General features: G+C 36.4%; 2 protein-coding genes across 4 annotated transcripts; one reads left to right on the top strand and one right to left on the bottom strand.

Moving 5' to 3' along the window:
- The first annotated feature begins 1106 nt into the window (after positions 1-1106).
- Positions 1107-6613, top strand: LOC117204706 (neprilysin-4). 3 transcript variants are annotated; one of them, XM_033442344.1, is made up of 17 exons: positions 1404-1416; positions 1947-2019; positions 2157-2254; positions 2364-2417; positions 2493-2550; positions 2786-2976; positions 3059-3296; positions 3399-3651; positions 3729-4005; positions 4076-4231; positions 4367-4602; positions 4677-4786; positions 4879-4937; positions 5019-5067; positions 5141-5327; positions 5590-5766; positions 6235-6613. In XM_033442344.1, exons 1-17 carry the CDS (start codon positions 1404-1406, stop codon positions 6406-6408), a joined length of 2403 nt encoding a protein of 800 aa, XP_033298235.1. In that variant the 3' UTR covers positions 6409-6613. The 3 variants fall into 3 exon arrangements, with proteins under 3 accessions (XP_033298236.1, XP_033298235.1, XP_033298237.1); XM_033442345.1 differs by lacking the exon at positions 4076-4231 and having other exon boundaries at positions 1107-1416; XM_033442346.1 differs by lacking the exons at positions 1404-1416; positions 1947-2019; positions 2157-2254; positions 2493-2550.
- Positions 6614-6750: 137 nt separating this feature from the next.
- Positions 6751-9582, bottom strand: LOC117204727 (topoisomerase I damage affected protein 7-like). The gene is made up of 6 exons (XM_033442417.1): positions 9481-9582; positions 8998-9246; positions 8772-8849; positions 8620-8676; positions 8418-8538; positions 6751-8081 (listed from the first exon to the last, which is right to left on the bottom strand). The coding sequence occupies exons 1-6, from the start codon at positions 9541-9543 to the stop codon at positions 6889-6891; spliced, it is 1761 nt and encodes a 586-aa protein (XP_033298308.1). The 5' UTR covers positions 9544-9582; the 3' UTR covers positions 6751-6888.
- Between the last annotated feature and the right edge of the window lie 1048 nt (positions 9583-10630).

Raw genomic sequence — 10630 nt, 5'->3', positions numbered from 1 at the left:
ACACGATTTTAGGAGAGATCATCAAATGTTCTACATTCGATGTTCTACATTCTGCCGTGTAATGGACAAACGTTACCTACTTCCATACAGGACATCGATTATGTTATTTCAATTATTAGCTAGTCACGACAGGAACGATGCCGATCACTCAGATAGCGTTTTAATTTTTTGTCACTGATTACTATCAGCCTACTTTGTATTTAGACTGAATGCCGAGTTACGTCTTTCATATCTAATAAAACTACCCACCATCTGTACTAGCGCTTTCTATTCTGTCGAACATATACATAAAGAATTTTGTTTAATGCAAGTGAAATAACTTCCAATCATAGTAATTGATTTCTTTTTATACGATGCATCAATTTTGCTAGGTAATACGAGTACCATTTAGAATGAACGCTATTTAGCAATTTCGCGAATGAATTATGGAATATATATGCCTTACATAGTCTTTACTTTCTCTCCATAACACAACCGTTCTAACACAGATAGAAAAATGTTATATCACCGATATATACTGCGTAATGAAATTATAAAACGAATATTTAATTGTAATTACATCTTGTTATCTTCATTAAGAAACAAACGATAATATTGCGAGCCTGAGGCTGAGGTGATCGTTCTAGCGAAATGTTATTTACGTAAATAGGATTTCCTAATGTATATAGGTATTTCATGTATAAACCATTCAATTTTGCACGGTGCCATTGTTTGTTCAAGACAAACCAATTTAGGCACTATGTTTCCCACAGAGTGGGAAGGGGAGCAATTCCTTCTGTAATGAGAAATAAACCTTGAGAAGAGTCTTCAACACATGAACGATGGCGATTATCGATCATATACTTCAAGGAAATACCTACATATTTTAGTGATAAACTCTGCATACGTCAACTGTGTCGAAGGCCGAATAGTTTGGCTATTTTAAATAAGAATCTCACGATTTCTTTCGATCTTCACAGTGTAGAGGTGCAAGTGCGATTAAATTGGACACAATATTTTCCTTGCAACGTGACTTGGATTCATTTTTAATTAACAATTGCATATTTCAGTTCAAGTTCACGTCTAGAGCGCATAACCATTGGCTTAACCTAAGCGAATCGTTTTGTAGTCTACAAAATATTCGATCGTTTACAAAATCTACGACAAGGAAACTTCATTAAAGCTTTACGAGGATATAGCTAAGAGAAGTAGCAAGAAGAAGTAGCATGTGCGAAGTACCGTTTTAATGGAGCAAGACACGTGGTTGGGGTGAATGTAACAACGGCACAGGTGAAAATAGACGAGTTGTTCGACGTAACGAGAACCACTGGCAAAGCAGGAAAATGTGAACGTATGGACAGCCCCCGTTGTCCCTCGAGGTTGTTCAGTGTCGTCAGTTCGATCCGGTCACTGGGCCATTCACCATGAACGAGCGCAGTGAGTATATTTATACAATTTATTCATTGTAGCTTCTACTGATATCTGTGCATCCCTATTTTAACTCGCTATAGTCTGCTTTAACTTCGCTAGTGGTACTTCATCCCTTCGTAGTCGTTTAATGTTAAGTTGTATACTGATGTAATGGGCTCGAAGGAAGTGTCCATCGCGATATACATATGTAAATGTCTCTGTCGTTCTATTAATTTCCTTCAAATAAATAATTAATATACAAGTAATGAATCTTTTGAATTGTAAAAAATTTTTAAACCATTGTAAGGAATTACTAAGATTACTAATTGTCGAAACGTTTTAACTGATAAAGTAACGAGGTTTGAAATTAGAAGCATTCGTCCGTATCGACGTCGAGTTGACTCATTCGAGTAAAAAAGCGATAATTTAATCTTAATTACTTAAATACGGAAATAAAACTTTATCTACGTATTCTTTTTCACAACGACACCTGTTTCCATCGTTATCCTTTCTTCAATTTAACAGATATACTATTATACTATTATTTTTTTTTCCAGAAGATGAAGTAAATTCGATTTACACGATCGCCAGCAACCAGAACCTGGTACCGATAAGATCCAGGCACGCCTAGTAAGTGATTGCGAGATTGACGTCTGCCGGTTGTCTCAACTCGCTTGCTCATTAAATCGTATTATTACATGCATCAAACAGTCCGCGAGGAAGCTGTTAATTCAAGCCTGCCAATTAGATTTACTATCTTTTTTCAGCTTAAAGAAACGACGGTACGTATCGTATTTAACGATGATTATATTGTTCCTCCTGATGGCTTTAGCCGTTATAGTGGCCCTGGTGTTTATTATACTTTGTAAGTAATGTTTATCTTCAGATTATTATCTTTCCTCTTGTTTTATCCAAATCTGTATATATGCTTTTTGTTTTTATTGATTAATTCTTTGTATTAATTCTTTTTGCAGATGCAACCTACAGACCGGTGGAACTTTGCGAAACTGAAAATTGCGTCCGCATAGGTAAGAAAATAATCAATATTATGCTATATTTTAATTAAAATCGAAAAAGATTCTATGAAATCGTTGTTCCACTAGCTGCTAGTTTGAAGGAATCTATGGATACTTCTGTAGATCCTTGTGACGATTTTTATAAGTAAGTACTCTAGTTTGAAAAACAGTGATACACACAGTCTATAGCCTGTCTCAAAGTTACAAAGTTAGTTTTCAATGTCGTACAGTCACGGTTACAATACGATTCACCCCTCGTTGGCAACAAGTACAGTGACAATGAGTTCAAGTTTGCATGCATAATTTGCAAAATACTTAATCGATACATTTTTTCGATATGATATCTATCTATGTGTTTATAGTGTTTCTTGCTTTTACAGATACGTATGTGGAAAATGGCCAGACGAACATCCTATACCCGATAAAAGTTTGACGAATTCATGGTTCGACGAGCGTAGAGAAAGAATGTACAGGAAAATAAGAGAACTCTTACGAGATAATACCACAAACAGTGATGTACCATGGGCAGTGTCACAGGCAAAGATATTGTACAACAGCTGCATGGACGTGCGTACGTTATCATTTTCTTAAATTATTTTGTATCTTCGTAAGACAATTAAAATAATGTAGATCGTCCTATGCTTTAACTTCAGACGCGAAAAATGAAGTGGGACTTGCGCCGTTGTTCGAGTTATTGGAGGAGCTCAATTTACCTTCGATTCCTGCGGGGCTTACGAAGAAGACAAACGGTTATATCGAACAAATAGCCAGGGTGAAGAAAGTTCTGGGAAAAGATGTGTTTTTCGGTTTCGACATTATTCCTGATCCTCGAAACACCAGTAATAATGTCATGCTGTTCGATACACCGATTATGACAAATCCGTTACCCAAGTATATTTTTTATTACTCATTTTAAACAGTTAATATATGATTCAGATATTTGAATCATTGCACATAAATACAATTCCATAATTGGATTTTTTTAATCGACAGCGATAAGGAGCTTGAGAAACGACTGCATACGATCAGGTCACGCTTCCGGAAGCTGGACGACGAAGAGGATATGTTAATGATGAGTAAGCTGATGAAGGCAGAGATGATGTACATGAGCGACGTAATTAAGCAAATCGTGAATAATGGAACTCTTGATACTTGCTCCTTAAAGAATGAATCATCATTTCCCTACAAGGAAGAGCTAGAGGATGTAGTCGACACGCTTTACGATTTAACTAGCACTTTTTATTACGTAAGTACATTCGAATAACGATATTGCATGTATCAATAATGTGATAATTGGTCGTTAAAGGCATTACTTCGTTGCAGATATCGCGTATGGAAAGCAATCAAAGCATTTGGGAAAATGAACCAACCGATGATGATTATATGCTGGTAGACGATCTTCAGAAGTTGACTGACGAGTACGTGTCGGAAGTTAATTCGACACTTACGCCCAAACCATTATGGCGACCGTTCATTGAGCTAGTTTTCAAGGATATTGACACTTTAGACTTGAATAAGACAGATAAGATATTAATAGGTGATTTGGAATACATGAAGGAAATTGCTCTAATGCTGGCTCTTACCGAAGAAGAAGAATTAGGTAAACTAAAAATTTATCAGCTTTTGTTGAGAATCGATTAACTTACTTAACAATTATCTTGCTGTGTTAGAGAGCTACATTTGGTGGGTAATCGTAGACATAGTTGTACCTCATTCATCCGACAATTTAAGGAAAATTTGGCTAGATTATACCAGGGCAGTAACTAGTGTCGAAATCGCTGAATCGAAGTCTCTGCTTTGTGCGTCTGCGGTTAACGAATTGATGGGTTAGTCTAATACAATTTTATTTTGAGATTGGGTCTGTATATGTAGAGGTAGAACCTGTATCGGCTAAAAGGCGCAAGGTATTCGAAATTCTTACGAAACTCGTCGGCCTTTCATCAAAGCCTGGTATAATCTAGGAATGGCGGTCTCGTGGTTGTTCGTGGATCCATCCTTTCACGAAAACAAGGGCAAGAAGGTGTTTGAAATGCTGGACGATATAAAACAAGCTTTCGCCTCGATGGTTTCGCGCACCGATTGGATGGATCGGCAGACAAAAATGGCCACGATAGAGAAAAACAGGAAAATGGAATCTCAAATTGGCTTTCCAGATTGGTTGTTCGATGAAAAAGTGCTTAACGAATATTACGAAGGCGTAAGAAATTTATTGTTAGTTTAATTGCTCGAGCATACGTACAGTGGCAATAAAATTAATTTGTATATTTTCAGATAGATCTCGCGGAAACGGAATATTTGAACAATATAATTCAAATTGTTCGATTGATGTCCTTGTCTGAGTTGGAATGCATCCACGATATTAATTATAACAACATGTCGTAGTAAGAATTTTATTTTATTACGCAAATGAACATCATGAAGTAAGCACGTAGAACAATTTTGTGGAATAATCTCTATTTTCTTTATTTTTTAGCTGGGCGACTGATCCGACAGATGTAAATGCATTTCATACCTATCAATTTAATCATATAAGTACGTAATTCCCCAGATCATTATAGCTTAACTTATCTAACGTTTAATTATATTTATATCGCTTTTCTAATACGCATGCAGCTATACCAGCGGGAATTCTTCAATTCCCTTTTTACGAACTGGGTCTCGAGTAAGAACAATATTATCATCGTGAGAGATAATTATTAATAGTTAGTTTTTCTAAATGGATTTCTTGATTTCAGATCTCTGAATTACGGTGCCATCGGAACAGTGCTCGGTCACGAGTTAACTCACGGATTCGACAACAGTGGAAGACACTACGATAGCAATGGAAACGTGAGGCAATGGTGGACCAATGAAACTATTATAAAATACACTGAAAAGACTGACTGTTTTATACATCATTATAACAGCTATTATGAAGCTGAAGTAAGGACAAAATTTATTTTCGTCCGTATTACTTATTCAAATCTAAAAACATTCTCAAAACACCATGGTGGATGAATTTCAAATTTACGCTATTTTATAACTAATTTAAACTATGTGAGCCTTTTACCTTCTCGTCTCTCGACTTGCATCCTTTTGACTCTGACAAAAATCTTGACCTTACTGGTATTTGATCTTATTCCCACTTTATATGTATTGGTTCATAAAGATAACAATAGGATCGATCACGTATTTGTTCGAACAGGTAGAAGATTATATAGATGGTGAACGTACATTGGGCGAAAATATAGCCGATAATGGAGGTCTCAGAGAGGCTGTTGTCGCTTACGGAAGATGGAAGGCCAGGCACGGTCAAGAGCCTTTTCTTCCGGGATTCACTCACCTTACTCACGAGCAACTTGTTTTCCTCGGTTTCGCGCACGTAAGATGCTGATTCAAATATGTTTTATCGAAGGTTACGTAACCTGGACTTTAATCCTTTCATAGTGAACTTGCTTAGAACAGTTCAAATATAGCATTGAAATAGAAATGTTTAAAACATTCTAAAGAATAAGGACAAACGTTCTGAAAAATATGTAAATTACATCAATGTTAGAAAAATTTATTTTTTGGATGAATTAAGCAATCTACGATGAATATTAATGATGTTCGACGCATGTAATTTAAATTAGTTATTCGAAGGAAGTTCTGCAATTTTTTAAATAATTTGTGAGATGTGAAATTAACAGTAAACGACTCTCAGATGATTATATTGTTTAGCGTTACTTAACATATTTCTAAATTGCATATTTCTAATTAATGTATAGTTTATCTCATATTTTGTATAGATGCATCATTATAGGTATAATATTTAATTTATTCTGCTTTCTAAAATATTTTTCCTACTTAGGTTTGGTGCGAATCCTACACACCAAAATCTTTGAAATGGATATTACAAGATTCCCATTGTCCTGGGCACGTGAGACTTCTCGGGGTTCTCAGGAATTCAAAGGAATTCAGCGAAGCATGGAAATGTCCTGTGGGATCAAACATGAATCCTTCAGAAAAATGCAGATTGTGGTAATGACACAGTTCTTCGAACAAAGTTATTTTCATAGGAATTTTCTGAATCTTCTTCCCCCAAAATAATCAAACTTTTATACTTGTCTATTATCTTAACTAATACCATCGATTGTAACAAATAATGTAACCAAGACAAGTAGTTTCAGTGACAAGTGTATTAAAGTATAGGGCGATTGTTGAAAAATGACAACGTTGTGATAAAACAACTCCGTGTTTGTAATAAAAGAATTTTATTTACTTATAATAGTCATGTATTCGTGTTTTACATTTATGCGTTAACCAAATGTTTATCTCAGGCGATCAGAAATTTAAGGTTTGCACTTAGGAATCCTCTGTTACTTATTGCGTACGGTCATTCAAGACAATACTTTTCCAACGCGTTAGACCTCTCAACTACAACTTAACTCTGCTTCGTACGACACGGACATCTCATCCAACGCTTTTGTTATATTTCATGACAGAAAACATTTGCAATGTACTTTTAATAAATGTATCCACCTTTGGCATCCGTGGGTTGAACGTACTCGTTATTCGATGTAGCAACACTTTTCACTAGGTTATCATTGTGTAATAACGAAGTATCGATGTTGACACTTTCCTGGTTATAAGCGCTAGCCAAAAAGGTGCTGGATGGGGTAGATGTTTCCACTAATGGGACTACGGTTGTTGAGCTTGCGGGGGAATTAGTAAAGGCGAATAAGGAAGAGGACGAAGAGAAAGAGGGCAGCGAGGGCAACGAGGGAAACGAGGGAAACGAGGGCAACGAGATGTTAAGATTTTGGAAAAAATCGCTTATCGGTCCCTTCTGTGTCTGAACGTGACTTTGAACCACAGGTGTATTGGTTTTAACTACCGTATGATAAGATTCTACTGGTTGCGATGGTGACACGATTTCCACTGACTTCAATGGATGCAACGTCACGGTCTCTACGGATTCCAGAGGACGTACCGTTGATACCGTCTCTACGGATTGCACTGGATGCACAGTATGTTCAACTGGTGTTAGAGTTCCCACGGTTTTCACCGATGGCACAGATTGAACAGAGTGCACGGTATGTTGGACTGGCGTGGTTTCCACCGACTTCACGGATTCTACGGTATGCACCAAGTGCACCGGTGACAAGGTTTCCACGGATTGCACCGGCGTGAAAGTATCCACAGTGTGAGCTGATCGCAGAGGTGTTAAAGTTTCCACGGAAGATACATGCTGTGCTGGAGAAAGCGATTCCACGGAGGAGAGAGAAGGTGAGGAGTACAAGGTGTTTACAGGCTGTGTATGATGCACAACGTGTGTAAGCGAATGTGGAACGTGATATGTTGTAGGAAACTCGGCAGGTTGTGGAAAAGAATAGGTGTTTGGAACATTTTTACTGACTTGGAGTTTAAATGAAAGAGGTAGAGGAACATCTAAATTTAGACCCTGATTATCAGATGCTACAGGATTAAGTCTACTGTATCCAGTTGAAATAGTGTCAAAGGAATTGAATCCTGGCGAATAAAGAATGGAAGGAACATGGGAAGAAACGTCATAGCTTGGCACGTGGACGACTCCTCCGTAAGAGCTGTATGTGTTGGGTAATGTTTCAGTTAGCAGACCGTTGCCAAAAACATTTTTCCTTATGGTTGTTGTAACCGAGGAGGGAGCTTGCACTCTACCAGTAAAATGTGTAACCTCTGCAATCAAAAGGTTACAATCAATTACGATTGATTAGAATCAGCAAATTTAAAACTTGACGACGTTGAAACACGATAATTTTCCAATAACATAAAATTTATATTATAGCTTAGCTGTGGAAGATATGTATCATTTATTTCCAAAGAAACATCTTTAAATATTTGGTTCATAAATTATTCAGGATGCAAAATATATATATAGTTATATGTCATGTTACTGACGATTTACCGCGATATTTTAAAATTCGGATTACGTAACGTCACTAAAAATATTTCTTCAGTGTGTTATCGTATACTTTAACTTTAAAGAAATATCTAGTGTAAAAGAGTGTTTACCTTTTACGACAGGTGCATGTTCAACAACATTCACAGTTGATGGAGATACATCATGGACTCCGTTCTTTACATTTGTGACTGTAGATTTCACGTGGGAAGTGGCTCCAGTTCCCACTGTGCTCTGAAAATTTTTAGATTAGACGTGCATTATTAAAACAAAGTAATTGTTGGGACGAACAGATTATAGAGAATATCGATATACCTTAACATTACTTTCCGGAGTTCCATAAGAAGTTGCAGGCGGTATAGCAGTCGCTGTCTACAAAATTATAATAATTGGACGATACGATATTTTGTAAAAGTTAAAAATTGTATACATATGTTATATATATATATGTATGTATGTACCTTGACTCCTTCAACAGGCACCGAAACCGTGGTGGTTGATACCGTTCCCTCTGGTACCAGGTAGGTATTAATCGCTTCAGGAACCTGAATAAAAACATAATTTATAAATTAATTTCTATCATTGAAAGTAATTCTGTATAAGAATTCTTCAACTACAATTTTCTATTATTCTATCCTCTATTAAGTTTATTTGAGTTATATGAACAGTATCAGGAACTCCATAAGACAGTACCGGTGCGGAATGTGTGTTGACATCACTGACTGGTGACAAGTACTCATTGTTTAAGGGAACACCTGGTTGATATCCAGGAGGTCCATAGACGGTCTGTGGTATCTGGGCGTAAGAGTCACCAAGGGATCTTGCGTCTTCTACTACGTTCTCGTGATGATGATGATGGTCGGTTCCATAACGTGGATCACCAGGTAGGATATTCCTCTTTTGCTTCGGCAACGACAAAGCTGAAGAAGCCGCCAGGCAAATCTGAAATATTTTTGATTTTGACATATTTTTCAAATTTCAAAGCTAGATATGCAACATTAAATATGATCATTTATGAATACTCAACTGTGAATTAATGTTCGATAAATTGTATCGAAATGAAAACTATGAATTGGAAGATACAAAATTTAAACAATGTACTTTACGTAATACATATCTGATTATACAGATCTCTATGAATGGTATTTTAAGGGGACAATAAAAGAGGATCCTTACCAGAGCGATGAGCAGGAGCCTCATGTTAGCCGTATGATGTTTGAATGAGGAGTCGAGTATCATCCCAAAGATATTTCGACCTTTTATACTCGGCCGATGCTCCCTCCAGTTTATTTCGCAATCCGATGGCATTGGAAGAACTAGATTTTTTAATTGACTTCTCTTGAAGGCCTGCGTCAGGGAGATGATCGCCGTGGACAAAATGTTTCTTGAATAAATCCTCTACTGTGTTGGTGACACGAAACACGGACCAGAGAAAACAGAACTTCCAACTTTGTTTCAGTGTTGGTGTTCTTCTTCTCCCCCTTCTTTTCGCGCCCACAGTCTTTACTCTCAATATTTAAGTGAACACCATAGGAACGGAGGATGATTTATGCAAATCTCTATACGTTTCCTTTCTCAACTTTGGTCTCTCCTTTTACTTTTTCAATCTTTTTCTCTTTCTTTCTTATCGACATTTCGTGAACGCGTGTACACCCATTATCAAGCTTCGTTTAAAGAAGAGGAAGCTTTTAAAATATTCGGATAACGAATGTCAGACTTTTGTAAGATTTAATGGACCGTTGTCAACGAACTTTAAATAATTCGTATTAATCTCTCTGATCGAACGTTAAGTTCGCGACAACTTCGTATTTTAATATACATATCTGACAGGTATCTTACATCACAATGTTTTATAACTTTCCAAATGCAGAAGACGCATTATTAAGATCCTTATAATTCTTTTTTTTTTTCCAGAGAACAAAAAAGATTTTATGCAGAATTTTACGACTCTGACGGCAGAGTAAATTTCGTACCATTATCGCACAAGCTGATCTTGTAGAGGACTAACTGTGTCGTAAAGATTTTTAATTTTTTATGTTCAAAAAAATTTGGTTCTGTGTGTAATGTTCCTGGAGGTAATAGAAATAACTGTGCAGTTAATTTGCATTCAATTATTTATTTTGATTAGTGAAAATTTCTTAACCTTGAAAAGACACGTTCATAGAAATTTCTTTGTAAATAAAACACATCTCTCTTGATTATTTTCTCCATCGCACTATTTTTCATTTACACGTTTTTTTAATCATAATAATTGTCGTTCCACTTAACTATTCCAATAATCTTAGTGTATTATTTCTTGTTAATTTTGCTGATTGCGTATGAATTG

Source organism: Bombus bifarius, unplaced genomic scaffold (genome assembly GCF_011952205.1).
Source record: "Bombus bifarius isolate JDL3187 unplaced genomic scaffold, Bbif_JDL3187 scf7180000007979, whole genome shotgun sequence".
In the NCBI taxonomy this organism is placed as follows: domain Eukaryota; kingdom Metazoa; phylum Arthropoda; class Insecta; order Hymenoptera; family Apidae; genus Bombus; species Bombus bifarius.
This window is presented reverse-complemented; position numbering and strand designations above follow the sequence as displayed.

What these genes read in the sequence shown, in the direction of transcription:
- LOC117204706 (XM_033442344.1), top strand. An exon ending in TTTTACGAACTGGGTCTCGA is followed by an intron (nt 5,068 to 5,140) that starts GTAAGAACAATA and finishes TCTTGATTTCAG; the next exon opens with ATCTCTGAATTACGGTGCCA. An exon ending in TTTTCCTCGGTTTCGCGCAC is followed by an intron (nt 5,767 to 6,234) that starts GTAAGATGCTGA and finishes TTTCCTACTTAG; the next exon opens with GTTTGGTGCGAATCCTACAC.
- LOC117204727 (XM_033442417.1), bottom strand. Translation starts at nt 9,543, where the DNA reads ATGATACTCGACTCCTCATTCAAACATCATACGGCTAACATGAGGCTC. An exon ending in GGCTCCTGCTCATCGCTCTG is followed by an intron (nt 9,247 to 9,480) that starts GTAAGGATCCTC and finishes AAAATATTTCAG; the next exon opens with ATTTGCCTGGCGGCTTCTTC. An exon ending in TTTCGGTGCCTGTTGAAGGA is followed by an intron (nt 8,677 to 8,771) that starts GTCAAGGTACAT and finishes ATAATTTTGTAG; the next exon opens with ACAGCGACTGCTATACCGCC.